The sequence below is a fragment of the Centroberyx gerrardi genome, chromosome 14 (genome assembly GCF_048128805.1).
Source record: "Centroberyx gerrardi isolate f3 chromosome 14, fCenGer3.hap1.cur.20231027, whole genome shotgun sequence".
Classification (NCBI taxonomy): Eukaryota; Metazoa; Chordata; class Actinopteri; order Beryciformes; family Berycidae; genus Centroberyx; species Centroberyx gerrardi.
The window spans coordinates 16,332,905-16,360,722 of NC_136010.1; the positions used below are offsets into that span (position 1 = coordinate 16,332,905).

General features: G+C 43.1%; 4 protein-coding genes across 4 annotated transcripts; 3 read left to right on the plus strand and 1 right to left on the minus strand.

Annotated features, from left to right (window-relative positions):
• Window positions 1-3,429: 3,429 nt before the first annotated feature.
• Window positions 3,430-6,401, plus strand: adtrp1 (androgen dependent TFPI regulating protein 1). The gene is made up of 6 exons (XM_071924599.2): window positions 3,430-3,594; window positions 3,874-4,023; window positions 4,121-4,222; window positions 4,827-4,942; window positions 5,087-5,247; window positions 5,831-6,401. The coding sequence occupies exons 1-6, from the start codon at window positions 3,430-3,432 to the stop codon at window positions 5,854-5,856; spliced, it is 720 nt and encodes a 239-aa protein (XP_071780700.1). The 3' UTR covers window positions 5,857-6,401.
• Window positions 6,402-8,595: 2,194 nt separating this feature from the next.
• On the plus strand, window positions 8,596-12,256 carry ptpdc1b (protein tyrosine phosphatase domain containing 1b). Its single transcript, XM_071924590.2, has 10 exons — window positions 8,596-8,641; window positions 9,176-9,341; window positions 9,526-9,606; window positions 9,740-9,858; window positions 9,939-10,076; window positions 10,185-11,209; window positions 11,398-11,580; window positions 11,702-11,812; window positions 11,916-12,070; window positions 12,117-12,256. The coding sequence occupies exons 1-9, from the start codon at window positions 8,596-8,598 to the stop codon at window positions 12,048-12,050; spliced, it is 2,004 nt and encodes a 667-aa protein (XP_071780691.2). The 3' UTR covers window positions 12,051-12,070; window positions 12,117-12,256.
• On the minus strand, window positions 12,218-16,534 carry fbxw12 (F-box and WD repeat domain containing 12). The gene is made up of 10 exons (XM_071924591.2): window positions 16,363-16,534; window positions 16,163-16,200; window positions 15,838-16,007; window positions 15,326-15,450; window positions 14,555-14,761; window positions 14,272-14,436; window positions 13,873-14,083; window positions 13,213-13,394; window positions 12,947-13,077; window positions 12,218-12,727 (listed from the first exon to the last, which is right to left on the minus strand). Exons 1-10 carry the CDS (start codon window positions 16,459-16,461, stop codon window positions 12,628-12,630), a joined length of 1,428 nt encoding a protein of 475 aa, XP_071780692.1. The 5' UTR covers window positions 16,462-16,534; the 3' UTR covers window positions 12,218-12,627.
• Window positions 16,535-17,286: 752 nt separating this feature from the next.
• Window positions 17,287-25,467, plus strand: wnt7ab (wingless-type MMTV integration site family, member 7Ab). The gene is made up of 4 exons (XM_071924596.2): window positions 17,287-17,622; window positions 18,397-18,623; window positions 21,558-21,829; window positions 23,742-25,467. The coding sequence occupies exons 1-4, from the start codon at window positions 17,552-17,554 to the stop codon at window positions 24,222-24,224; spliced, it is 1,053 nt and encodes a 350-aa protein (XP_071780697.1). The 5' UTR covers window positions 17,287-17,551; the 3' UTR covers window positions 24,225-25,467.
• The last annotated feature ends 2,351 nt before the right edge of the window (window positions 25,468-27,818 follow it).

The window sequence follows — 27,818 nt, forward strand, 5'->3', positions numbered from 1 at the left end:
GTTCAGTGCCTTGCCCAGCGGCACAGAGTTAGGACCCGATCACACATGATGCGTTTTAGCCACACAGGGCGGCCTTTTCTAGTTCTAGATTCACTGTGAGTGAAGTGTTTGAGTTGAAAAAAGTTCAACTCAGAGCCAAAAGCCGCCCTATTATATTATATTATATTTGGAGTAAAGGTCAATGCTGTATTATCACTTTTTAAAGATGATGTCTCATTGATCCATCAGAGTGCACTAGGTTGTAAATTAAACATGAAAAAAGCAATACATATATCAAATAATAAATAACCAACAAAGTAATATGTATATTTAATTTTTTTTTGGTTCTATGATGTTAATCTCACTGTAGGTGTTATCATCCTCTTTGTTTGATGCCTGTTTAATTCCTCTGGCTGTGGGCTTGAATAGTGACTTCAGCATAGTGGTCTTCCTGTTCAGGGTCAGGCATGAAGGACAGAAATTTCCAGAAAAATCTCCTGACACCCTTCTTCTTTTTTGCCTTCTTGCCGTGGGTTTGATCACTGAAGGCCGAAGCATCGTCCTCTTCCTTTTCGATGTACGTCTTTTTTTCGTCCTCTGGCTGGGGGCTGGAACAGTGACGTTGCAAGCGAAGTCTGAAGCAAAGTAAACTTCAGCATGGTCGTCTTCCTGTTCGATGTCAGGTGTGCAGGACAGAGATTTCCAGAGGCCTCTGAAAAATCTTCTGATGCCCTTCTTTTTTTTTGCCCTTGGCTTTTTCACTTGGCTGTCATCCGACTCAACTGCCTTGTTGGTTTTGCCCAGAGAGTTTGTGGCCAAGTTGTTTGGAGGAATGTCAGGGGTATCAGACACGCTTGATGTCACTTTGGAGACATCTGATGTCTTCTTGGCGTCCTCACTGACAGTCAGGGAACACTCAGCCAACTCACTGGAGGGTTGCACAGTATGAACTACATCACTTGGGTTAGGGTGAGCCAGGTGATTGCAGTCCATAGTGGCATCTGCCGCCTCATCATTTGGAGCCAAGTTTTCTGAGGCCATAACTGACTTCGTCTCCATCAAATCCATGCTGGCCTCAGCTCTCTCAATGGCAACCCTGAGTGTGTTTGCCAACTCAATGAGGGCTGACTTGCACTCATTTTTTGCCATTTGTCCAAGAGGAGTCCTTATCCAGAATGTCATCATTATCAGTTGTTACAGTGGAAGTCAAGGCAGCCTCATGCTCACTTTTTGGAAGTGCAGAGGGGCCTTCCACCTTTGGGGTCAAGTCATCATCAACCGCAACAATGTCAGCCTGCAAAGCAGAAGCTGAACATTCAGCGGTTGGGTCAGCTGGAGCCGGGACACAGTGGGATTTCACGCTGAGCTCCATAACAGTAGCCTCCTGTGCCACAGCCGCAGAAGGAGCCAAGTCACCTCCATCCTGGGCAGAAGGAACCTCCACATTTTCAGCCAGGGCTGTTTGGATGTTCTGGCGACGGGACGGCACCGTGGCACTCATGTTCCTTTGGACAGAGGTTGTGTGGGAGGGCTGGGAGGTACCGGAAGCCTGAGGGGTACGGGAGACCTGGGGGGTACGGGAGGCCTGAGAGGTACGGGAGACCTGGGGGGTACACAAGGCCTGGGTGGTACGCGAGGCCTGGGTGGTACGCAAGGCCTGAGAGGTACGCGAGGCCTGGGGGGTACGTGAGGCCTGAGAGGTACGGGAGACCTGGAGGGTACGCGAGGCCTGGGGGGCACAGGAGGCCTAGGTGGTACCGGAGGCCTGGGGGGCACGGGAGGCCTGGGGGGTACCGGAGGCCTGGGGGGCACGGGAGGCCTGGGGGGCACAGGAGGCCTGGGGGGTACCGGAGGCCAGGGGGGCACGGGAGGCCTGGGAGGTAGCGGAGGCCTGGGGGGCACGGGAAGCCTGGGGGGCACGGGAGGCCTGGGAGTTACGGGATTGCTGGGGGCATGGGAAGGTATAGCAATGAACAAGCTATTCCAAAGTGCCGACGTGGAGTTGGATGGTTTCACGTATTCCAGCATATCCATTATTGTCATATATTCAGTGGACAACATCCAGAGTGCATTCTCAACGTTGAGATGCAGTGTGGCCTCTTTTGGGTTGTGTGACAGTAAGCATCTAGTGCAAGGTGGCGGTCACAATTATGCATCACTGTTGTGTGGGAATGTCAATTTGACTAAGAAATAACAATAATAAAAGGAAAAACTTCAGCTAAAACTGTGTTTAGTTGGATGAAGCCAAAATCAACCCTTTATTTTTTGACAATGCAGTGAGTGAGTGATGATCTTCATGTAATCATTAACTTTATACAGGGGGTATACAAAATAACCTAAACACCTTACAATATAATACAGTACAATACAATAGCACTGCAATAAACCAGCTTTGTGAAGCTCATAATGTTCAGTTTTTGTTGAGACTGTCAGAGATGTTGATTCAATTCTATGGTCATTTTTGAGGCTGTATAGTTTGTGGTGTTGTTTAGCAAATATCCTTTAAATATCCTTCAGTCAGTGTTGCTGGGATCTAGCCTACTTATGACCATGCACTCTCCTCTTTGCCAATGCAGTTTGCCTGCGTTTGGCACATGTCATGATTTCTGAGAACTTAATATGACTCACTTCTGTATCTGCCTTTGTAATTGCGATTTAGTTCGGCTACTTAAAAGTGTGGTTTTTCATGTGGTGTTTCTGTTATTTTGTCTGGAAAATCACAATTACAAAGGCAGTTACACAAGTGAGTCATATTAAGTTCTGAAAAAAGTCGCAAAAATCATGACCAGAGGCAGACAACATCGGAAAAGAGGAGATGTCAAGTAGATCCCGAGCAACACTGACTGAAGTAGCCTAGACCAGTGGTTCTCAAGGTGGGGTCCGGGGACCACCAGGGGTCCTTGAGGGGGTTCCAGGGGGTCCCCAGCAAATTGATGAATTGTTAAACTTCACCATTATTTCATTTACAAGAAGTTAACACAGTTAGAGAATGTAGAAGAATGACTGTTTTGATCATAGTTTCACTGTTATCTCTCTACCTACAATACAGATAGTCATGGAATTCTGGACAAAATCATATCTAACAATAAAAATATTCTCAGATTTGGGTCCGAGAGACAAAATCTCATCAAATGGGGGTCCGTGGCCCTAATATGGACTAAACTAGGGGTCCTTGATATGAAAAAGGTTGAGAATCACTGGCCTAGACCACAAACTACAGCCTCAAAAATGACCATAGTGTTGAATTACGGAGCCCTAAGGGAACACGGAGGAGAAACATACACTAGAGGGGAAAAAAACTAGTAGGGGGAGAATATTATTGTTTGTCTTATAATGAAGCATTGAATGTTACAAGAGCGCGCCAGCAGAACTCCACCCAGCGCGCGTCATCAGTTGCTGCTGCTGTTGTCCATGTCACGTGACCAAGGAAACTGTCACTCTATTGGCAAAATGGCTGCTACCATGTCGTGGGGATCATGTCTTTGCATTCATGTTTTAATATTTGCCTGGTATGTTTTCACGCTATCCGCTAACTGCTCTTTGAAGAATACGGAAAGACACCCAGGTGCAAAAACCTACGGGGGACGATGGAAATATCTGACTTTCCTCAATCTGGTAAGCAGTGTTGTTGGAGGCTGTAGCGAGCCTGTTATGAATTCATTCACATGAACTCATTAATGAACGTGTTGAATGGGAGAGCTGATTTTTCGTGTATCTCGTTATTTTTTTTAACTTTAATTTCGACTGAGTACGCTTGTCGTTTCTCAGCCTTTTTGACAGCGACGCCCTGCTTCACATTCACATATATCCAAGCATTGACACCTGGGAGCTACAACCAGTACAACCAGTCTTGTCACTGCTGGCCAACACGCAGTAATTGCTGTGTCCCTACAGGTGATGCAGACCGTGTTCTTCGGACTGTGTGTGTTGATTGACATCATCCACCTGATACTTCCAGCTAAAGCTTTGCGTGGTGGTGTCCCATCTCTGCTGGTGAAATTAAGGGACACCTTATTCACTGTTCTAGCTTTCCCCGTTGGCTCAGTAAGTAACTTTCCCTCTTTGTTATACTGGCATTGCATAGATAGTGCATCATCTAACTAACTCTGCCAATAATAATCTTTTTGCTCCATTTCCCCAGTTTGTATTTTCCTCTTTCTGGTCAATATACGCTTATGACAGAGAGCTGGTGTACCCAAAGTACCTTGATGACATTATTCCTGTGTGGTTGAACCATGCTCTGGTAAGTGTGCTCCATTAGTTTGGACTTTAGACTGAACGATGGCAGTGAAGTTTATTCAATTACAGATAAGCGGTGTATCCACCTTACAGATTAAGTCTAAAGGCATGAGCTTGTATCACATGCCTCTTTGAAGGGATCACAAGACACATTTCTTGCAAGGATAGTTGTTGTATCCCTTGTGACTGGGAGCAGTGGTTTAGTTTGAACAGTGTCTTTCTTTGATTTTTTTCCCCTGCCGGTTATCTTATTTTATACACTCGGTTGCAAAATGGCTCATGAAATATGCAGTACTAGAACTGCGATTTGTCTTTCACATTTGTATTCAATACAGTTAGCTACAGCTTCACTAGCTGTATCTTATCAGGATCAAGTTTCCTTTTGTGTGTTTTACAAACACAGAATTGCATAATACATGACTGCCTATTGACAGCTTATTATAATATATTATACAGTAATTGGTTTCTGGTTTGTCTTAGTGTCAAGGTACATAGAGATAACACAACAGGGCTGTGCCTTGTTTCCTTCCCACTGTGTCCTTTACTATGCCTAAAGAATATCTTATTTTCCCCTGCATTTAACTCTTTTTCCATCTTTCTGTTTACAGCACACTATCATCATACCCTTGATGTTTGTACAGATGTACATTCAGAATCATAAATACGGCAGCAGGGTGAAAGGCATCCTAGGCTTGGCTCTTTTCTCTGCACTTTATTTGTCATGGTAAGACAGCTGGGATATGCCTGTCATCAAAGTCAGGGGCAGCCTCAGCTCACATTATATACATATTGTATCATTGTGTACTGTAGAGGTTTAGACAAAACATTTGCTCACTTACTGGATTTGATTATTCTCTCTTGTTTCCAGGATCCTCTGGGTGCACCATGTTGCTGGTATTTGGGTGTACCCCATCATGGCCAAACTGAGCCCTATGGGCCTTGTGTTGTTTTTTGGAGGCGCTGCCCTTACCATGGCTCCTCTCTATCTGCTAGGGGAGAAGCTCAACCGCAACATCTGGGGCAGTGCAGGTGGGATGAAAACACAGGAGATGATCAGCATGTTCATCAGTGTTAACTAAGGGCTGTATGAATTGTGGCTGTGTGTTAGCACTATATTTTACCTCTGAAGACCTCTCTGGACAGCGTTACTGTTCACTGGTGGAGGTCTGCTGATTGGTAATTATAACCTCAGGACTTCTCCAGCTTCTGGCTGAAATTACCTACTGTATTTTGAGTTAACTCTGACGTATCTAATGCTGTATGGACCAATTTGCACACCAGGCATCTCTATTGCAAGGGCCATAAAACCAGTGGTGGGGTAGAGTAGCATCAGTCTTTTCAATGATATGGAGCCAAATGAAGAGAGTTTTGCCTGTTTTGCTGTACTGTGGTTGACCTGGATTACCACGGTCACCAAATAAATTATTTTGCTGTCTGGGTGACTGACCTCCTATGGTAATAGCAATGGTGTTTGAATAGGGCTTTACTATTACATCATTCTTGACTTGGGTGCTTGGGTAAGAAATGTTTATCATTGGGTGGGTCTGTGCATTGGTTATTCATTTACAAGATTCTTTACGCTGCCCCCTTTTTTTTTGCTTGTCTCTGAAAGGTCCTCAGAAGAAAAAGAAGAAGTAAGAGCGTGTTGGCGTGTAAGCTGAGGGACGCAGAGGGACCAGGACAGGCCTGTATCATGCAAGGTTTGGACAAAGGAGCCGAGCACTGACTACCTCCTCAAGGACACAGGGGTGGAGGTTCTCTCAGGCAACACCACTGGGCAAATAACCTCGATGGTCGGAGACAGTGTAAAACCATCATCTTTAAAATGTATCATTGTAGGACAAAAACTATACTGTAATACATCCAGGTTACGTTGTCAAGTCAGCCCATTCCGTTCTCACTAGAGTTTTCTTGTGTTCTTGTTCTCAGTGGCGCAGACTTGCACTGACATGGTAGCACATATTGCATCCAACACTCATGATTTCTCTCTCTCTATTATTCCAGTACTTTTATCACAATGCTGTTTTAGTCAGTACTGTAAATTAACTGTATGTGAAAGGGACCGTTCCTGTTGTGCACTTGCTAATTTATCTTTTGAATTGATGCTTTTAGATAACTGAGATTTATTATGTAACTTTGAAGACAATTATTGGAGAAATGAAATAAACTGATTTTATTGATTATTTGTTGCTCAGTGTCTTGAGCTGATTGCTGCTGTTACAGCTTGTATCCAGCTGAGGGAGCTATTAAGCTTTCTGGCTCTGTAGAGGCTAGAACAATAGAAGATAGAGATGTGAGAGTAAATATATATAAAGTCACAAGATCAATGTTGCATAATGAAAAGGTTTACTGCCCCACAGAGTGCTATTTCTTCACTGGTCATGTCAGGGGAAATTTGTATATAGAGTTTATAATATAGTTATATTTATTTAAAAGTCATTAACAGAGCACATTTTGATACAACTCAAAGTACTTCACAGTACAAACACGATTAAAAACACCAAAGAGACAAACATTTTATAAAACTGGATATTATGAAGTGTGGTTAAAAGAACAATCAAATGAATGTAGATCAGTACAAGCTGAAATCCTGACACTAATAGAGGCAATGTCCATATTTTAAAATCTAAGCTATTGCATTGCAATTGATGACTTTCATGGGACAGGGTTACATTTGTTTACTCTTTTGTAGTAAGGCATAGATTGTCTGCTTAAAGAACCACTAATTTGAACCACAACTAAACCTTGAACCACAAGGTGAATCCAGAAAGGCTTTACGTTACTGTTGACTCTATAATATGGACAGAATTGTCATTGTATTGTGATAATATCATGTAAAATGCATTTGTTTATAGTACCTTGCTTTATAAAACCTAGCATGGCAGAAGGATATCAAGGAGGTAGCTGGCTCTGGAAGTTCTCCAAATGCCAGCGATCTACATCATAAACTGATTTATCCTCAGTAACCTGAACTTAACCAGCTTAAGCAGGGTGCAAGTAAGCCAATCAGATTTTATCCACTTTCTATGTCACTAAGGTCCCCCCTCTTTGTAAGAGCAGGCTAGGAGAACTTGAGTGTCTTGATTTAAGAGATGCTTTAGGCTTCTCATGACAGAAATCCAAAAGCTATATCAATTTATGTTACTTACAATAAAAAAGCATATAAATGCATATAATTACTCAAATGCCCAGTCCTGATGGCAAGAACCTTTTATGACCCAATGTTGGATAGCAGTTTCTCTGGTGTAAACATAGATTGACTGATGACAACATATGCGTATAAACAAATAGTACAATATACTGTAGATTATTGTAGATCACAACAGTCTCCAGCACAAGGTAATGAAGTACTGAAGTATGTTGACCTGGTCATGGTGCTGTTTGTTGAGGGGTGGGTGCTCTATTCTATACCTATCCTTGTAGTAATAAGATTAGTAGCCTAATCCAGAAAGAGTCAGGAATAGCCCCCCTCCCCCCTGAGCCACACAGTGTGTGTGAGATGAGGAGGAACCTGTGGGGAGAAATTTTTCGACAGGACAGTGATTTAGACTATAACATCTCTGTTAGTTTTTGAAGACCTCTTAAGGTTTATTTATTCCCATGGCTGATCTGAGATCTTGGTGAGTGTACAGGATGCTGTGGATACTTGTGTCGCCCCACCCCGCTAAACAGATAATCTGAGGTGAATCAAATCAAGCAAGGCCACAGGAGTGACTTTCCACAGAGCTGGAGAGGGAAAGACCACGTCAGAGCTGTGGAGGTTGATGTCAGAAATGTTGGCATTTGGAGTAGAGGAACATTTGTGTTCTGACATGGCGGTTACAGGCTCCTCATCTTGCTCATTACAGGTAAACCAGTGTAACTTTTCATAGTTGGATTGTTTGCCTTGGTTTCCTTGTTAGCTAATTCTAGGTTGATTATTTTGTACATTACTCTTGAATAGTGATCATGAATTGTATTGTACTGTGATGAGATACTGAGGCACAACGTCCAGCTAAGGATAACAGATACTTAAACTGATCCCTCAAAATGGATTATGTCTGCTTTACATTTGACAGAATATGATTTCTGGTGTTGATCTTTGGTTGGTTAAGCTTAGCAAATGAAAGTGTCTTTTTTTGAGATAACAAATGTCCCACTTGCATTTTTCATCTCTAAAGCAGATTTTTTTTTCTGTCCAAATAGGTCCAGAATAATAACAGCCCCAAACAGTGGTCATTTGTGAGGGGAGATTTCTGGACTTTGTTTGTTATACTTTAGGGTTGGGGTTAGGGAATGAATATAATAGACACAAGTATAACACAGGTATAACGACACAGGTATGTGTGTGCCCAGGCTCTGCTATGACTGGGGATGTCAGCCTGAGTGACTGTTCATATGGCGCTCCACACCAAGACAAGAAGTGGGGCTCTGATGGATTACAGTAAGTAAAGATGGTAAAGATGAACATAAAGTGTGAAAATGTTATAAGCATTTTTTCAGGCTTTTATTTCAACAAATGCCATACTGAGTTTGAATGGTGTCTGAACAGTGGCTATTTTTACTGTAATTCCCTGATGTCAGACGCACAGTGCCAGACAAGGATTAGACACCTCTAAGTGGGCACTCACCACTGATGACCTTAATTATTTACATTTTCGAGGCCATCCTGCACTGTGTGGAGGCTTTGGGATTGTTAGAATCGCTACAGTTTATGTATATCATGCTGAAGATTTGAAAACTATCATCACAATATTTTCGCTGAGTATTTTTCTTCTGTTTACTCTGCTAAAACACTGATAAAAAGCTAATTTCATTGCTTCAAATGAAAAGAAATTAAATTTTAGGAGAAGTAGCTGATGTGCATTTTTCATTTAATTGCAATTGGCAAGCCAATTCTACTAGATACTAGATTAAACCCTGTATAAGTGTAATATCGCCTTTTTTCCTCTCCTCTTCTCTCCTCTGTTAACTCCAGTCAGAGCCCCCAGGGCAAAGTACACAATTGTAGGAGAAGCTATACGGTACGTCATCCCTGCACCTATGCAATGCTCAATGGGCTGTGGAGGTGAAGCCTGCAAGTATGACAATCCAAGTTACTGGAGTGATGAAAAGCAGGCCGTAAAAGGCCTCTACTCCTCCTGGTAAGCATTTTAAGACTGTTCTGCAGCATTTACTCTGATATGACATCAACACATAACACGTCTCACACATTTTAGTCCAACTCTGTTTTTACATTTTCTCTAAGGTTAAGTTAAATGGACTTGAAAAGGATATGTAAATAATTATATACCATATATCCTACTGATGATGTTTCTATCATTTCAGGGTTACTGATCACCTTCTTGCTATGTCCAGACCCTCAACAGAAATCATTGAGAAATATAACATTATTGATCAATTCAAAAGGTTTGATTCAAGGTTCTTTGGCAGCTTCCTGAACATGAAAGTACAATATCTGTGGAGACCAGTATAATAAAGTGTGCATGTCTCTGACTGTTTGGGTGTGTGTGTGTGTGTGTGTGTGTGTGTGTGTGTGAAGGAGTGGTATAAAAACAGTGATCAACCTGCAGAAGCCTGGTGAACATGCCAGCTGTGGAAACCCTCTGGAGCCAGAGAGCGGCTTCTCCTACCGCCCAGACGTCTTCATGGAAAACGACAGTAAGCGCTTTAAATAACTCTGAGTGAACCTTGCAAACTAGTGTCGCACAAGTCTAACTCAAAACATCTGGCTGTTTCAGTTTATTTCTACAATTTTGGCTGGGACGACTACGGAGTGGCCAACCTCACAACCTTGCTGGACATGGTGAAGGTGATGGCCTTCGCACTGCAGGAGGGAAAGATAGCGGTCCACTGTCATGCTGGTCTAGGAAGAACAGGTACAGATTCGACAGTAGACTGTAAGGAATTCAAGCATGTTGTATTCAGTGTTTTGACTATTCATGAAATTCTGACAGACTGAAGGATTCTGGCTTTCTCCCCTACAGGTGTAGTGTTAGCATGTTTCTTGGCCTATGCCACCAGGATGTCAGCTGACCAGGCTATTTTATATGTGCGCGCTAAGCGTCCTAATTCCATCCAGACCCGGGGTCAGCTGCAGTGCGTCAGACACTTTGTCAAATTCCTTGTCCCTCTGAGAAGTGTGTTTTCCTGCGCTGAGCCCCGGGCCAACCCAGTCACCCTGTCCCAGTACCTGAACCGCCAGAGACACATGCTGCACGGCTATGAGAGGCGTGAGCTGAGGCACCTACCCAAGATCATCCAGCTGGTATGCAGACTGCTGTTGGACATTGCACAAAACCGGCAGGTGATCGAGGAAGACATTCTGGAGGCCCCTGACATCCACGACATAGAGATGACCCTCAGCATGGTTGAGAAGCTGGACCCGGAGTTATTTGGAAGCCCCCGCTTGCCAGGCCCTCCCACCTTACCCAGACATTTCAACGAGCCGCCCATCTTCTACCATCGCAAAAGCCTGAGCTATAGTGAGTCCGACTTGAGACGACTGGGGTCACAACTCAACCTGCTGACACAATCTCTCTGCTCTCTGTCACAGAGCAACGTTCACATGACCTGTTCCCCCTCCGAGTCCTCCTTCCCCGCAGCCCAGCGTCACGGCTGGAACAGCAGCCAGTCTGTCATCTCACACAGATCATCTGGCTCACTCTGGGAGCACAAGAATCTGACAAACCAAAGCGATGGATCCCTTGTCCTGAGGAAAGTGAAGCGGAAAGCCATCCAACGCAGTGAGTCCATGGGAAATGAAGAATCTCCCAAAAGGGGCAGCATGCTGTCCAGGTGGAAGGCAGAGCAGAGGGAAGAGTTGGCTGTAAACGGTAAGAAGTGGCACGGTGGAAGAGATGAGGAGTCGGAGAAGTCGGAGGTGCCCTTTATCACCTTGCAGTCAGAGTTGTCCCTGGATGCCAGGAGGCTGCTGGTGGCACAGGCCCTGGCTGTGGACCTTTTTCAAGATGGGGAAGAAGGGCACAAGCACGCAGTCTTAGCCTGGCAGGTAACTCATCCACACACCTCTATGTGCTGCATTCTGTATGGATCCGCCTATGAGCTACAAATATTTATTTTTTTTATCATGTAAATCTAAAGAGGTGTTCAGGTTAATTCAACAAGAATGTGCCTGAATAAACAGTGTCAGTCACACATGGGCAGGGAGTGTAAAGTGACTGCCTGGTATGTGTTTAGGCAGAGCTGAACCAAGGCGGGGCGTGGGAGAGGCTGTGTATGGAGCGGGATCCCTTCATCCTGACTGGGCTGATGTGGGCGTGGCTGGAGCAGCTTAAAGAACCAGTCATCTCCTTCCAGGCTGCCAAGGCCATGAACCCAGACAACAATGACGCTCAGACTGTCCTCGACACACTGGACCAGGTCAGAAGTTACACTGTATTGTGCTATTCAGGTTTGAAACAGCGGCAATGCCACACTGAATTATCAGGGCAAGGCAACTTCCAACTTTCTGAATCTGACCCTCCTTATCATCTCTTCCAAGGCCACCAAAGAAACACTAATGTGCATACTAGATTGTATGGCTCATATGCTGACACTACCGGATGAGATAGAGAATGCTTTCCTGGCTCGTACTATCAAGGCTTTCACTTGGGTAAGAAAAACAACACTTATTCATTGCGATTCATTTCAATGTTTAAATGAAAAAAAAAAAAATCAATTTTTTCAACTAAAACGTCCCGCTTGCCTTTCAACAGCTGGAAAAGAACTCAGAAGAAGGGAGCAAAGCGTGTGAGACCATGACTACAGTCCTCAGGTGTGTCCTTCTGGATATGAGATGGACGGCCATCAAAGACGATGAGACTCTAGTGTCCCTCTTCCCTTCAATATAGCTACTACCAGACCTGTGTATGTGGCAGACTGTGTGCATCTCCATGTGGAGACATATGAGGGAAAAGCTGTTTTTGTGCCTTCATGAGTATTTTATATGTAAGAACTAATTCTGTCAACGTAGGCTCAATACACAAGTTTATGGTATGTAAATGATCACAATTCATAAAACTATCTTGCCTCAGTAGTGAGTAAAGGTAAGATATTGAAGAACAGGTCAGGATATATTTTCCAGTACGTACATTATGCCTTAAGACTGGTTATATCTATCAACATTGAAATACCTCAGCTCCAAGAAGTTCAGTTATAATAGACTACCCTTCTACCTGTACAGATTTTCATTTTTTAACGAAATATGTTATCATATACCACAACACGCACAGTATCAATGCCTTCCCCGTAACATAGAGCTCTTCATCTGTACTGCCTGATACTCTTTTGTAAACATAGACTTACTGAAGCACATCATACAGCAAGCATATCTGTTGTAACAATTCAGAATAAAAGGCAAATGCTAGTCCTTCCAGTGGATAGTGCAAACTGCTTTCGTACCAGCGCCTCTGTGTGGGGCAGTGATGCTCAGGAGGTGAAAGAGTAAGCCTTCAGGACGTCTTTCCCATCGTTCCCTTCTACTGAGGCCACAATGCTGGAGTAGTCACAGGCAACGTGAGTGAACCCTCTGGAACACATAAGCAGTAGGGACAGGTTTAAGAAAAGACCGCCAAGGGAATAAGAAGATGGTGATATTTATGTCATAGCATGTCATATCAAGTACAAATGAAATATCTGTGTTTGGCTTCAGGCTGTTATTTTAATAAAACACATCACTGATTACTCTTGACGTCGACCTGGCTGCTGTTGATACACCATATAGGTGCATATGAATGGCCCAGCGTACCTGGACATTGCGTGAGAGCCTCCCAGTAGGTGGTAGCGGCTCTCCAGGGTCAGTCCTTGGTCTCTGTCGTTTCTCCACGTCAGCACTCGTAAGGAGAGGTCTCGAGACGCCGTCACCACGCGAAAGCTATCCTATGAATGTAATTGCACAAAAGAACACAAATTGGACATTTTCACACACAAACATAATACACATTTCACACAGAGGGTACATTGCATATTGCCACATTGGATATTTCTTGCACTCCCCGTGAGAAGAGAGCGTACCACACATATGGAGGAGATGGGTTCAGTGTGGTCTTCGAAGCTGGCGAGCAGGGCTCCTTTCAGAGAATAGACCCAGAGCCCTCGGTCAGCCGCCACCACCAGAGTGTTGCTGTCCTTGGCCTCCAGAAGGATGCATGGGGCTCTGTTGTTCAGTGTCAGGGTGAAGGACTCCACCTGCTGGACTAGAATGAGAAAAGGTTCAAACTTATACTGGGACAAGCTCACTATTAAAAGGTAAAATCCACCCTTGGATATTCTTACACTGCAAGATATCAATTTATGATGTTCAGTGCATTCAAGAAGTTATTTTGTGATGTAATGTAATATAATTTTTTTAGTTTACCCATTTCCCTTGACCTGTTTCTACTTCAAAAATATTCTATCAAACTCCATTGTGGCTGCATTGGAAATATGTGGCTGTCATGTCACATCATCTACATTTGGCCGGTTATCTGCAGGAATCAGAAAAATACACCACCAAACAACAAAACGTTCCCAGATATGAAACGTACATCACCAATAGCTGCTGTTTAATAGAATCAGTGTTTTAGGGTGGATTTTTCCTTTAATGGTTCACCAACTGAATATATTTTCCAATGGCTGATGAGGGCATCGATACCAAAACTAAAGATTATCACTAGTAGATCAGTAAATCCTTACCCTGGATCTCTGTCTTGTACTTGGTTTTTTTAATGCTGACATCTAACACAGTGAGGGCTTTGTTGTGTGAGCGGCCCTTGTGATGGATGATGGCCAGTCTGGCAGGCTGGCTGGGTATGAAGACAGCAACCTGGCACCCGCTGACTGGCAGACACTGGCAGAGAGGCTCTTCGTCCTCAGAGGGAGAGGTCAAACTCTCAGTGCATATCACCTGCCAGAAAATCATACAATAGTAACGTTCATACAATAGTATAACTGTTTCTTGACGCTCTTATCAATGAACACCTTTTACCCCACCGTGCCATTGGCACAGATGTGTGGTAAAAGAAAACATCAGAGAGCCTACGTGACCAGGAAACACAAACATAACGTCAGGCCTTCAAAAACAGCAAGAAATACCTTTGGACTTAAATCATCATTGTCCTTGGTTCCAGCCAGGATCCATCTCTTGTCAGGTGAAACTAGGAGTATGTTGACTTTAAAACTGTCACACACCACTAGACTGGACTTTCTAGTCAAAGCTGAACCAGCTAGTGTGCACACAGCTCCCTGACTGGTGCCTACCTGGAAGAAAATGGAATGAGAGATAGAAGTGTTATTTTGCTAGAAAAAACTCTGGTTGTGTATTACTTTCAGTTATACAAACTGAGCAGAAATAGGAGAGGATCATTTGGTTACTCACAGAGAGGAAGCAGCTGTTGTTAATATTGTACTGTAGTAATGTGCAGTTTGGAGAAGCAGCAGAGTAGGAGGCGGCCTCCTGCCCAGTCTGACCCTGCCAGGTCTTGATGAGGCCTGTGGAGTCTGCTGTAATCACGACTCCATGCTCTCCGTCACTGACGATCGCTGTCAAAGGACTCTGCACAGGACTGCACCACAGCTGTGCACCCTGAGCAAAAGACAAAAAAAAAACATGTTTGATTGGAATGAAAACCTGCATACACATGGCTCTCGATGGCACACGGTTGAAGGCCATTGATTTAGAATATTTATGACTTAGGTGTACATGCAGTATGGCACCCCCCGCTGAAACACTGTCACTTCACTACTGCCTTGTTTATATAGTGACTTTTAAGATTGAAGGTAGTTATCGACTTGTAAATGTATTGTCTAAGCTTTTGTTACAAGGGCTGACAATATGTGACACGTAAACATAAGTTTTACATGTATTCTGTGGCAGTGAAGGGTTTGTTTACATTTGTTTTGCCTGTAAACACTGTATGAATGTTAAATTTATATTGGATTAAAAAAGTTCCAAAAAGCCCATTCGCCATCTACAGCAAACATAAATATACCCAAAATTTTGACAGTTGAAACAATTGTGGGTTGTATCTTTAATCCAACTGCGTGCCTCCAGACAGATTATTATTATGCAGGTATTACAACATTGGTACTACTGCTAATAACAGGGATTATGAAATGCAGGATGATACACTGAAGGTGTTGTACTGACATTTTGGATGTTCCACGCGCGGACGGTACCATCAGTAGAGGCACTGCAGACTACGGCATTGCAGTTGCAGAGGTCAGGGAGCTGGGGCAAATTCCCCTGCAGGTACACCAACCCCACCACCCTGCCTGGAGGACAATACACATGTCAGATACAAAAAAGATGAGTCATATGGCAGCGGCAGTCAGGAAAAGGAGATCCCATAGAGAGAAAGAGGGGGAGAGAGAGAGATGGATGTGCGTGTGTGTGTGTGTGTGTGTGTGTGTGTGTGTGAGAGAGAGAGAGAGAGACACACACACAGACAGAGACAGTTGCAGACAGAACCAAAGTAGAAGAGGCAGAGACAAAGGACAAGAGAAAAGAAATTGAGATTCAAACTGACAGGATGCCTTTCGGGTGATATTCTTGTTTTGTTTCTGTGATGTTTTCTCAGTGATCTCTGAGAGAGAGAGAGAGAGAGAGAGAGAGAGAGAGAGAGAGAGAGAGAGAGAGAGAGAGAGAGAGTCAGTATATACCTGTGTGGCCTCTCAGGCTTTTGCAGGTGTAATCACCACCGGACCGGCCTTTCGTCATCTTCATGTCTAAGTAGGAGCGTTGCAGGTAGTATCTCTTCCAGGCCCGTCTCACATGCTCACTGCCAACCACAGCCAGATTACAGAAACCCCAGCGCTGAAGACACATCCTCCTGCAGGGAACGCACATTGGAGGTCACTTACAGTATGTGTTGATTTGATCCCCTGAACACAACACTCATGATCTACTTGATTCTGTTGAAAAAGGTGTAGCCTACCCTCCTCCTGACAGTCATTTGGAAAGCACAGATAAAGGCTATGAGCTTACCTCCATAACCAAGGAGTCTCTGCAGCTTCATGCCAGTCCTGAAAACATAAACATATCATGCACACAGACATACACACACCTGTCAGACACTACTGATAATCATTCCGATGGTAATTCACTGAGTTAACAACAACACGTGAGGAAACTTACATTGTTATTGCCTATAAGCACATTACTTCCGCAAGTTGGCCACTCCTTACCTTACAGACACTTGAGGCACTGATTAAATCTTCCTCGTTAAAGAACGTAAAAATCTGGATAAGGCAATCGCCAGTCAGGTATGCATGATGAGAGTCCATGTTCTAATAGAAATGAATAGCCTGTCACCAAAAAGGTCTCTGCGCCAGAGCCACAGCAATACAGTGGGGAACTTTTCCTTTCAACTACGGAAAGAATATAGGGACAAAGGGACTGTATTGTCTGGTACTGGCCGGCATGCCCCTCACTGCGCCACCAGATGGCGCCATAATAAAAGGTAGGCTGCTCAGAAAGGTCTCCAGAGCAGAGGCGCACTAAACACAACGCGCACCGGTCGCCTTACTAAATTGAGAAGAAGTGGATGAGCTGTATTTTTTAATACAACACATGACAGGTTATGAATAAATTTGATAGGTTACATCATAACTGTATGAAGTTTCACTGAGACTCCAAAGGTGTCCATGGCACCTGTTTACCTAATATGGACTGGATAGAGTGAAATGAATCAACCATAGTCTAAACCTTTATGAGGCTATCACTCTTATTCACCTTTTGTAATCAGTGCAAGTTACTCGTCTTGATTTTGACCCGCAACCTTTTGTTTGTCTTGATGCTTCTTCCTTGGCCAGGTCTCCCCTGGAAAAGAGATTCATAATCTCAATGGGACAAACCTGGTTAGATAAATGTTCAATTAGAAAAAGGAAAAATCTTATAGCCACGTTTCATGGACTCCAGACCCAACTCAGTAGCCAAATAAACAGCCATCCCAATCAATCAAGGTGAATTCACAGAAGAGGAGTGTGTTGAGATTCAGCCCTGGCGGGATTCCTCAGCAGGGCCCCATGTCTCCTGTGAACACGCCCCAGATAGATGAGCCAGATATATAGCCAAGACCTGCGGGTAGCAGAGGAACTGTGAGAAAGAGATAATCGCACTTGCTCACCCCAAGGGTTACCTGTGACACCCTCGCAATGACAAGAGGGCCCAGCGAAAGGGGGCCGCGTACAGGGAGTTTGGATGATATCCTAGCAGGCAATCTGTAGAGGTTTCTGAGCGTGTGTGTTTTTTGATGATATTCGTCATTTGGAGTTCCTCTGGAGTTACCTGGGCTGTGATCGATCGGAGAATAAGCGAACCGAGTTACTCATCACTTCATAGAAATCGTTGCATGAAACTGAGAGCGGGGCCGCAATGAGTCGGAGAACACGACGCTGGATTTTAAGAGTTTTACTTTGCCTAGGAATTGTTTATTTGAAAATTGGGTGAGCTGCGTTTATTTGATTTCACATTAGGCTGTTGTAGGTTATTCTCAAACACAAGCGATAAGTTTAAATCTACAGAAATTCACGACCGACTCCAGGGCTTTCATTTGTTTTTGGTGCTCCGGTCAAAAACACCTAGTGTGCACCATGGGCTAAGAAGCATCAAATTCACCTGGTAAATGATAAATAAAACCTTTAGTCGAAAACGTCTGTTTAACAGCTCATATGTGAGTTGGACTCTGGCTGTGTTTATCACTTTTGTTAGGCTGCCACATTTTCCTCACAATACCTTCAGGGTTCAGTCAAGCATGCAGGCATATGCATTAAAACTATCGCTAATATTTAATGTAAAACTTTAGCCCATTAAATTCTTCTAATAGTGCACCTTAGCCCAGACATAGCGTCTAAACGGGCGAAAAGAAAGGATCTGTGATTTTTTTTTTTTATGGGTGCACCTTAGCGAAAAATAACTATAATAATGATATAATAGCCTACATTTAGGGGGATAATGCAAAATATCCCAGTAAAGCTATAATATTTCCGTAAATCCCTATTGGAATAATTTGACAATGACGATGAATCAGACTGTTTCCTTATTAGAGCCACCACTTTCTCGTCCAAATGTTGTAAATGTCTGCGATTCCACAAATGTTAGGAAAACTATTTGGGTAAAAAAAAAAAAAAAATAGACTCATACAATAACTAAAATGTTCCTGGGTAAAGTGACGGGCTGTCGGCTACTTTCTCTCAGTCATATCCATCTTCCATTCACAGTGGCTTCTCGTCGGTGGTGGCCCTAGGTGCGAGTATAATCTGTAACAAGATCCCCGGTTTGGCTCCCAGACAGCGGATTATCTGCCAGAGTCGCCCCGATGCCATTATCGTCATCGGAGAGGGAGCCCAAATGGGCATCAACGAGTGTCAGTTTCAGTTCAAAAACGGGCGCTGGAACTGCTCTGCGCTTGGAGAGAGGACAGTCTTCGGAAAAGAGTTGAAAGTGGGTATGTTGCCTGTCAGTTAAAGTTTGATTTCAAATTGAAAGTTGTTTTGTTGTTGTTGTTGTTGTTTTGTCAGCGAAAAACACCTTAAATTGAGCAGCTCAGATCTGACCAATGTGGGATGACGCGTCCAGTCGCGCGCATCGTGTGTCAAGTGCGCGCGGTTACCATCAGGCGCATTTTGCTTTTATTTTTCTTCCCAAAAATGGTTCCTGACTCTAAAAAACCCAGTGCCAGACTAAGACTATTGCAAGATATTAATATATTTTGTTCGCCTATTAAGAAATAATCCATGTCACCTGTGACCTGCTTAGCCCTATTTGTAGTAACCTTGACATGCATCTTTATCCATTATGTCTTACAAGATAGCCTATATTCAAATAGTCGACAGCCTCTGACACAAAATTGCATCAGACAAATATCATCAGCCAATATTTTGATGATCACCTGTCCTGTATTATTGCATCCTCACTGTAAGGAGGATCCCATAAGGAGCTAGTGTCATTTACACAAGGCCTAGTTTTGCTCCGGACATTCAACCGAGCAGGGCTTTCTGAGCATGTATAAAAGGCATCTGAAGCCAGCACTGTAACAAAGCTCTTGTGAATGTTGGCAGCTTTTCTTTTCAGCCCGGCAGAGTCTCCGGAGACACATATTCACTGGTCTTTATCCTGTCTAGCGTTGGGTGCTGTGGCTCTCACTGTAAGGATGTGGATCTTACCACGGGTATAAGTTACAGTGAGGAGAAGTCAAGAGCAAAGGAAGATTTGAAAGTACTTAGCTTCTACACTCATGGGGATAAATTAGAGAAACAAATAAGTTCAAATCAATGCTGTTTGTTGCCGAGACAATAGTCTGTTCTAAAGAATGGAGGGACTTCAGTGGATGCTAGTCTGAGTGTTGTGAAGTTCATGTGTTGGCTACTGTGAACTCACTGGTCAGATACATTAAAGTCTGTTGGATATCAGGGATACTCAAACTAGAAAGATATGTAGTATATTCATATTTTGTCTAATTATACTCCTGTGGATACTGCCAATGTAAGAAGTTTGATAGCCACTGCGCTGATATTGTAAGACCCTTTAGATAAAAACATATATTTTGTGCTATTTAATTTTAGAGCTTTTTAAAACTTCCCCCCAACCAGAACTGTTGTAGTAAAACAATATAGTCAAATATCCTTTTACACAATGGTCAGTAGCTTGGACCAGCTGTTTGGGGCCATCTTGCCTGCTTCTGTTGGAAAGAAGGGATTATCTCTTCATGGTGTTGAAGTGAAAACAGTGCTGTTTCACAATCTGTTCCTTTATGAATGAGTGGTTTTAGCCCATGAAGTGTCTTGGTCTATGGTTCCAGGAGAAGAGTCCAAGTCTATGGCTTGGACAACCATACCAAATAGATTGGTTTCACTGATCAGATTAGCGGTAGAAGCCGAATGGTTGTAAATGAATGGCATTGTTGATGCGTAGCTTGAGTGGGGTTGTGCAGCTTGCAATTGTGAAGTGAAGAGAGAATGACCAATGAACTGACATAGTGCTTAGGTGAATGTGAGGTTCATCAGTATTCAGCACTTCACCATTTTAGGCTGTAATGATGTTTACACTCATACTTTAAGATCTGAGCTGTAAACTGAGAGACACGTAAAGAGGTACTGAGAGTACTGAGAGGTGCATGACGCCGTAGAGATGAAAGAGAAATGTGGCAGAATAGTCATGTGACATTCCTAAATCAACTATTAAATTATAGTCTGAGTTTTCAGAGTCTGTTCTGCTTTTAATATCTTCCACCACTTATGACGAGGTTATGAAGAATTCATACCATCTCTTGTTTCTAACCCATGCACTCAGAACTCCAGGGGAAAAATTAACAACGGTGCAGTCAGAACTGACTGACTGCACCGACACACCTTCTTTTTTGGCTTGGAGCCCATTGACTCTATAAAAACGTCCACATAATTGATGCTTCAATATGACTTTTTTCAATGGCAAGGGCATACATCCAAGATGTTTATCAAAAACATAGTGAACCTGGTGGCAGGAGGAAGCACCGAGGAGGGTATCATGTTTGCTTTGAACAAATAGAGAAGAGGGGTTTATTAGCACATAGATATGATGGATATTATCATCAGCTGCTTCCTGTTTACATGGTAGTCTGTCACAGATCTAAAATTTCAGACATACCACTTGGTAAACCTCATAGCATCTTTATGCATGTGCATTGCATTTTAAACTGCTTTCAAGTTATTGTAGAAGAAAATGGTTTACCTTGATTTGCATTATGACAAGAGTGAGACAGATCTCACTAATCCCATACATAGTGTGAAACATACATACATAGTGTTTTAAATAAAATACAAAAAAAATGTATTTTTCCTCATTGTGTTTTCACTTTCCTTTTTTTTTTACTTGGGGACTTTTTTCGGGATCTCCCTATGAGTAACTTTTAGTTATTTGCCGATAATTCAAAACACTCCAGTGTGTGTAAATGATTTGTTAGCTGGACTTGGGAGAGATAACGTCAGAATGAAGATTATGATGTTACTCCCCTATGAGTTTACACAGAATGTGCCAGTTTCTGATTGGATCAATAGCTCTTCCTTCTCGACAACCCTCTTATTCATACTGCTTTATTGACCATACGGCTAGGAGCCATTTTGGTTCACAGGCAGCACAGTTTCCAGGTCAGCTTTGAGAACACTGCAGCCCTTGAGTGATATGTCAGTAAGACTGATGTAAGCACACATACTGTTAATGGTTAATCCGTTTTCTATTTAAAAATCCTGTTGCCTACTTATTGTATTCCCCGTAGAGTCGACTGAAGGAAATCATGACATTTTGTATTTCCCTGTTTCTGTCCTATTTAAATCTGTGCATGCTGTGGAATATCAGATGTTGAAATATCTCCTTAATGTACTTACCCCCTCTTTTTCTTCCTTAGGCAGTAAAGAGGCTGCGTTCACCTATGCCATCATTGCAGCAGGGGTGGCCCATGCCATTACTGCGGCCTGTACACAGGGAAACCTGAGTGACTGTAGCTGTGACAAGGAGAAGCAAGGCTTCTACAGTAAAGGCCAAGGCTGGAAGTGGGGGGGCTGCTCAGCCGACATCAGCTACGGCCTGGGCTTCTCCAAAGTGTTTGTAGACGCCCGGGAGGTCAAACAGAATGCCAGGACTCTCATGAACCTCCATAATAATGAGGTGGGACGCAAGGTAGGTGATCAGCATTAACATCATGTCTCTTCACTGATTCTCTGCAGTGACCTTATAGACCATGGGATATGTTGTAAAGATGCATCCTCACATCTGAATCTTTCAAGGCACAGAAGTCAAGAGTAAATGCAAGGGTGAGCTGTTGGTTAATTATATGGATTAACAAGTTTAAGATTGGTCTCAGTAACTGTGGCAGTTGTGATTTAATAGTCTCCACCATGCTGTGGTGTGGGTGAATCCTGCCAAGGATCTGGGCATTGGGGCCAAGATTAAACAGGCAGTGGAATAAAGGGTTGCTTTTAGGAGAAGAGCTGTTTAAGTGGCAGGGTTTGATTACAACCCAGATCTCTGCACTGAAAACAGATTGACACTGTACAAAAAGGCATTAGCCCAGTCCCCCATGCTTTGCACTGTTGGGATGGTATACAGTTACCATTACCACATTCCCTCTCACTATTTTTCTAATATCATAAACCCACATCAGGTGTGATGTGCTTGCACATGTGCCACGGAGATGTTTGCTGTTTCGTTACTAGTTTTGATCATCACTGAGCCACTGTGTTTCCATTTCTGTATACCAGAGATTTTACCATAACTAGTGCCAGTCAAAGATAATCCTTCAAAGCAGCAGAGAGGTTTCGTGATCTGTTCACATGCTCAGTTCATGGTTTTTGTGCATCCATGGCTGCAGAACATTACAGAGAAACTGAGAGACTCCAGCAAGTCTAGAGGTTAGAGATTGAGTGGAATGATGTGCCAAACAGCGAGGGCGAGGTTGGAGTTAGTGAAGAGGAAAGGAGCACCTCTCCCCAAGTCAACCCCCCCCCACCTCTCTCTCTCTCTCTGTTTGCCACATTAGCCTGATTCACACAACCAACACGTCCCCATGCCGGTTGAAAAGCCTTTTCTCACACATTGTACTGAGCAGATCACTGCTTCTTTTCTGCGTGCATTTTTGGAGTCTGAATTCAGATTGGCTTATCTGGACAGCTAAATTGCCTCCCATTGAAGAGACTACACTCATGGATTCAAACAATCAGTAGTTTTCCTTCTTTCCCTTCTCCCTGGTAATAAATGGGCTCTCTGTTTTGATAGTTATCCCCCTCCTTTATTTATGCTAATCAGAAGCAGTGACACTGAGCAGGTCGAAGACGTGCAGACAAAGGCTGTCACAAGTGTTGGTCACAGGACAACTGATGGATTAGTGGAAGCCAAGGGTTTTATGAAGTGGCTTGCTCAGGGAAAAGTTGTTTTTTTGTTCTTGTTCACACGTCTGTATTAGGGTTTTATTTATTGATTTTGGAACTACCAAGAGCTGTTAGATGCTTTAGTAGACTATACCACAAAACCAAACACTTAACATGTAAGCATAAGGAAATTGGAATTGACCTTATTGCATACGTTTCAGTCAGTGGCACTTCTCATTGTCATCAGTTCAGGATTTAGCAGTAATGCCAGTCACTCAGCACCTTGTACAGTCACTCTTGACATTTGTGTGTTGTGTGTGGTGACTACACACACAGAGCCTGAAATCTGATACATTATTTTGGCTTCTGTGTATATGGTATCACACAGCTATGCGGTGGGGCCGTGCTCAATCCCCAACCTTAGTGTATTTGTCATTCACATTACTATTTAGTTGCACAGATTTCTCACTTGCCCTGAAGTGAGACGTTTGAAATGTGAATTGAGACTGAATTGAGACAGTCAGCTGGAAAAGTATAATTTGAAATACACTAATTGATGAAACAGTGAAATTGCAATTATAGTAAGCTGCACCATAAATTGTTCTAATAATTCAGTGTGGCTGTAGCTAACCTTAGCATTTATTATACAGAAATATTAATAGAGTGGTACTGTCACCTATCACTGGAGAGTCTATCTGCAGACTAAGTTGTTTTTGTGTGTCTAGGTCCTGGAGAAGAACATGCGACTGGAATGCAAGTGTCATGGTGTCTCGGGCTCCTGCACCACCAAAACCTGCTGGACTACACTTCCCAAGTTCCGCGAGCTCGGCTACATTCTCAAGGAGAAGTATGCCCATGCGGTGCACGTGGAACCGGTCAAAGCCAGCCGCAACAAGCGCCCTAAATTCCTCAAGATCAAGAAGCCCTACTCTTACCGGAAGCCCATGGATACAGACCTCGTGTACATAGACAAGTCTCCCAACTACTGCGAGGCGGACCCAGTGACGGGGAGCATGGGGACGCAGGGCAGGGTGTGTAACAAGACTATGATGCAGCAGATCAGTGGCTGTGACTTGATGTGCTGTGGCCGGGGATACAACACACACCAGTACTCCCGCGTGTGGCAGTGCAACTGCAAGTTCCTGTGGTGCTGCTATGTCAAGTGCAACACCTGCAGTGAGAGGACAGAGGTGTACACCTGCAAATGAGAGTATTTATTGGATGGTGTGTGTATGCAAGTATGCAAGTGTGTGTGTGTGTGTGTGTGTGTGTGTGTGCATGCGTGTCTGTGTGTCCCTGTCTGTGGGCATCTGAGTTTTATGTATGTATGTTTTCATGGACAATGTGGAACTGTTAAACTTTACAAGAAGGCTGTTTTTGCAGTCTAGCCATACATAATGAGGAACTACTGTACATGCAGTAAGTTGAAGATGGGGCGTCACGACTTCTTTTGCACACAAAGCTCCTCACCCCTCTTCATGGATTTTTGTGTTTGCTGGGGTGCGATCATGAATCGGTGTGACAAAACATCGCAAAGGGAAAACCTGTGCCCTGGCATGTGGGATTGGATGGCTTCAGTGTGAGGCAAAATGTCAAGACTTTAAGCTATGGACATGTACTGACATTTTGACTGTTTAGGAAATGGACATTGCCAATGCAAATTAATCAATGCTGGATGTGATTGCTGGTTCCAGTGCAGACTGCTGTAGTTCTCTGTTCCTAGCTCACTCCCTATGCACAGATGAAATGACACAGCCAGCCATTGGGAATATTTAACATACTGTATTTAGAGAATGAAAAATAATTAATATTAATTTATTCTATAAAAACTACTGATTTTGTCCATTATGGATCAACAATAACTAGATGATGGGAGGTTTTAGTTTATTAATGCTATCAAAAATAGTCCACAGTAAATACACTGGAATTGAATCAGCCTGGAATAATATGTTGTGTTGTAGAATAATGTTGTTCCAGATGAAAGTGGTGTAGGCTACTCACATTGACCTTCTGACCTTCTCATGAGTTTGTCTTCCCTCTGTTTGCTGCTAGTCTAGAGAATCCCACTTTTTGAGGTAGAAGGCTGTACGCTCTGCTGACTGTCTTCAATGGCAATGCTCACTTCAGGCTGATTTAGCTTAACAGGACTTATTCACTGATCAAAAACACAGGCACATTTTCCACTTTTGGTAAATATTGGTTAATAGAGTATATTTTGTAAAAGGCTATTTTTATATGAATGTCTTATTTATATCTCTTGCATATTCAATGCCAAGTTCTCCCCTTCACCCCTGTTTTTAAATCCTTGTGAAAAAGCTGATATGTAAGTTGGCCCCTGCTGTCACTGCCATAGTTGTATATTGTAAGTGATAGAAACTGTTTATATATGGCTGTGTTCAAACTGCTGTGTTTACTGCGTTTCATGACTACTATTGATGGAATACAGGAACAGAATAACACTAACAAGCCATGACTCTGAGAGTTTGATTTCCACCTTTGCTTACTCACACAGCGATCTCATTCTGACCCTGAAAGGAGTACAAATGTGACTGTCACATCATATTGGAGTAGCTTATATAGTATGCAAAATGTTGTTTTTAGTTTTACAATAGTTTTGCAATGATCAAAAATGCCTAAATGGATGTAATGTGCTGGAGAACAGCCTGAAGGTACTGTATGAACATTATGGAGAATTGACTAAAGAGGATATTGACCCTAAAAAATTCCTGGCCATAAATCAGTGTAGCTTTGGAGATGTTGAACATTTATTACCTTTATGACATTTATTATCTTAATTACTCATTGCACAGACATTAATTAACCATAGATTCATTTTTTTTGCTTTCAACTAAACATAAAAGCACATTGTAATTAATCATAGCTTTATGGTGGTTTGCACTGTAATCAGACACTCATAAAGTATCATAAAATGGAGATAAAAGTGCTCAAATATCATATGGCCATCATGGAGATAAATCAGTTCACAATGGGCTTATCCTACAAGCACAATGTGTGCAATGCACAGCCGCGGAAAGAGAGACGTTCTTTGAGGGGGGAAAGTTATTCAAGCTTAATTGAGGGCCCATCTCGCAGACTGGGAAGCAGTTGAATGTGTCGGAGGAGAAAAGTGTTTGTGCTCTAATGGTAGGGTACCAGTGTAATTGATGAGACTGGTTGGGCAGACTGTCAAGGTGATGACTTGCTCAGTCGGGAGGAGTGGGAGCTGTCAGGTGATAGATGACTCGCACATCTGCTTCATTCACTCCTGGGCCACTAGTTGCTACAACAACTCCACTGCAGCAGAGAAAATGCAGAGCAGTCTCCAAGAGAGGCAGGGCGACGTGTCAGGGAAATGTTAACGATGCTAAAGCCCACAATCGTTATAGATTCCACTCCCATCGGCCTGGAAGTGGAGTGGGGAGACGGGCCCAAGGTGTTGATGGAAAACCTGCTCCCAATAACCTCTTGGAATCGACCAGTGTACCCTGTAAAGTTTTCACCTGTGCTGTATTTTATTTCTACATGGGCATTTTCCCAGTAAAAGACTTTTCTTTTTTCTTTTTTTTTTCTCCTCATTGAAACAGTTGAGACATATGAGAAGTCAGGTCTAACTTACAGTAGATTAGCAGTATTATGTGTCATTGGCAGAGATGATCTGCTAAGAATAAAGAGAAAAGGGGTGTGAAGGGGATAATAACAGAGGCTTCTCTTTGTCTGACAGCAGCTTTCAGCTTTCATAATATTGATACAAAGGACTCACGCATACGAATAGGCAGCTGCCCAAAAAGCCCTGGTTAAACTTAAACTAGGGTTGTGTGGAGGATGCACATCACATTATCTCACGCCTTTACAAAGCACTTGAATGGGAGTTCTACCACTTACATCTCAGAGGCTCTAAAATGGGTCACCGACTCACTTTCACTTAGTCATGCCATAAATTAACGTTTAACTGACTGGGCAAAATCTCAAGTTTGTGTAGATCCTCTGAATGAGGTGCTCTAAGGTTATGACTAAAAATCCCACTAATGCTGATTAATAGCTAAGCTTTACACCATCAAAGCTTTGATGCTATCATTTACTGTATAATATGCTTTGTCAAACAAACACTGTAGTTTAGCTGCTGTTGCAGATAATCCACCTGCAGTGTTTGCCAGTCAGGTGCACAACAACACCACACAGAGGCCACAGTCACCTCATCCCCGTTGAGTCACAAGCACAAAATACCACCTTCTTTGATATCGCTGCCTAAGTCAGACACCCTGCAGGATCACTGAAATGCTAATTATACTCTTAGCTGTGTTTCTCCATAAACAGGACTAGGTCCATGCCAAGATGTTCAGGGGTGTAATATCCATGTTGCTCTGAAGTGGGGTTGCTTTACCCTTTGGAGTTTTGTTTATAAACACACACACACACACGCACACACACACACAGACACACACACACAGACACACACACACACAGACACACACACACGCACACACGCGCATACACACACACATCACCTGCGGTAGTTGGAAATTGGTGGTAGGTGCAGATTTATGGTTGGTAGTCTGGCTCGCTCCCTGTGTTATTGCTGGAAGATTGCCATGGCTTCCCTATCTGCTCCCATGACCTGGTGCATTAGGGCAGCCCAGCAGTGTACTCCAGCCAGCAATTAGCGTCAAAGTCAGCCATTATACTTTTAAAACATATTTAGGCATGATCCATCCTGTTTTGGGCTTTATCATTAGATCAACCTTGGCTATGCCACAGATTGGAGTTTCAGTTGAACTTAAAATTTGAACTTAAAGTGAAATTGA

Bases quoted from the DNA above. Each gene is read 5' to 3' on its own strand.
- adtrp1 (XM_071924599.2), top strand. From the start codon at position 3,430: ATGGCTGCTACCATGTCGTGGGGATCATGTCTTTGCATTCATGTTTTA. The intron at 4,024-4,120 runs GTAAGTAACTTT...CCATTTCCCCAG, and splicing joins TAGCTTTCCCCGTTGGCTCA to TTTGTATTTTCCTCTTTCTG. The intron at 4,943-5,086 runs GTAAGACAGCTG...TCTTGTTTCCAG, and splicing joins TCTGCACTTTATTTGTCATG to GATCCTCTGGGTGCACCATG.
- ptpdc1b (XM_071924590.2), top strand. From the start codon at position 8,596: ATGGCGCTCCACACCAAGACAAGAAGTGGGGCTCTGATGGATTACA. The intron at 8,642-9,175 runs GTAAGTAAAGAT...TGTTAACTCCAG, and splicing joins TGGGGCTCTGATGGATTACA to TCAGAGCCCCCAGGGCAAAG. The intron at 11,581-11,701 runs GTCAGAAGTTAC...ATCTCTTCCAAG, and splicing joins TCCTCGACACACTGGACCAG to GCCACCAAAGAAACACTAAT.
- wnt7ab (XM_071924596.2), top strand. From the start codon at position 17,552: ATGAGTCGGAGAACACGACGCTGGATTTTAAGAGTTTTACTTTGCCTA. The intron at 17,623-18,396 runs GTGAGCTGCGTT...TTCCATTCACAG, and splicing joins ATTGTTTATTTGAAAATTGG to TGGCTTCTCGTCGGTGGTGG. The intron at 21,830-23,741 runs GTAGGTGATCAG...TTGTGTGTCTAG, and splicing joins ATAATGAGGTGGGACGCAAG to GTCCTGGAGAAGAACATGCG.
- fbxw12 (XM_071924591.2), bottom strand. From the start codon at position 16,461: ATGGACTCTCATCATGCATACCTGACTGGCGATTGCCTTATCCAGATT. The intron at 15,451-15,837 runs GTATATACTGAC...ATTGTCCTCCAG, and splicing joins AAGCCTGAGAGGCCACACAG to GCAGGGTGGTGGGGTTGGTG. The intron at 14,437-14,554 runs GTGAGTAACCAA...ATTTTCTTCCAG, and splicing joins ACAACAGCTGCTTCCTCTCT to GTAGGCACCAGTCAGGGAGC.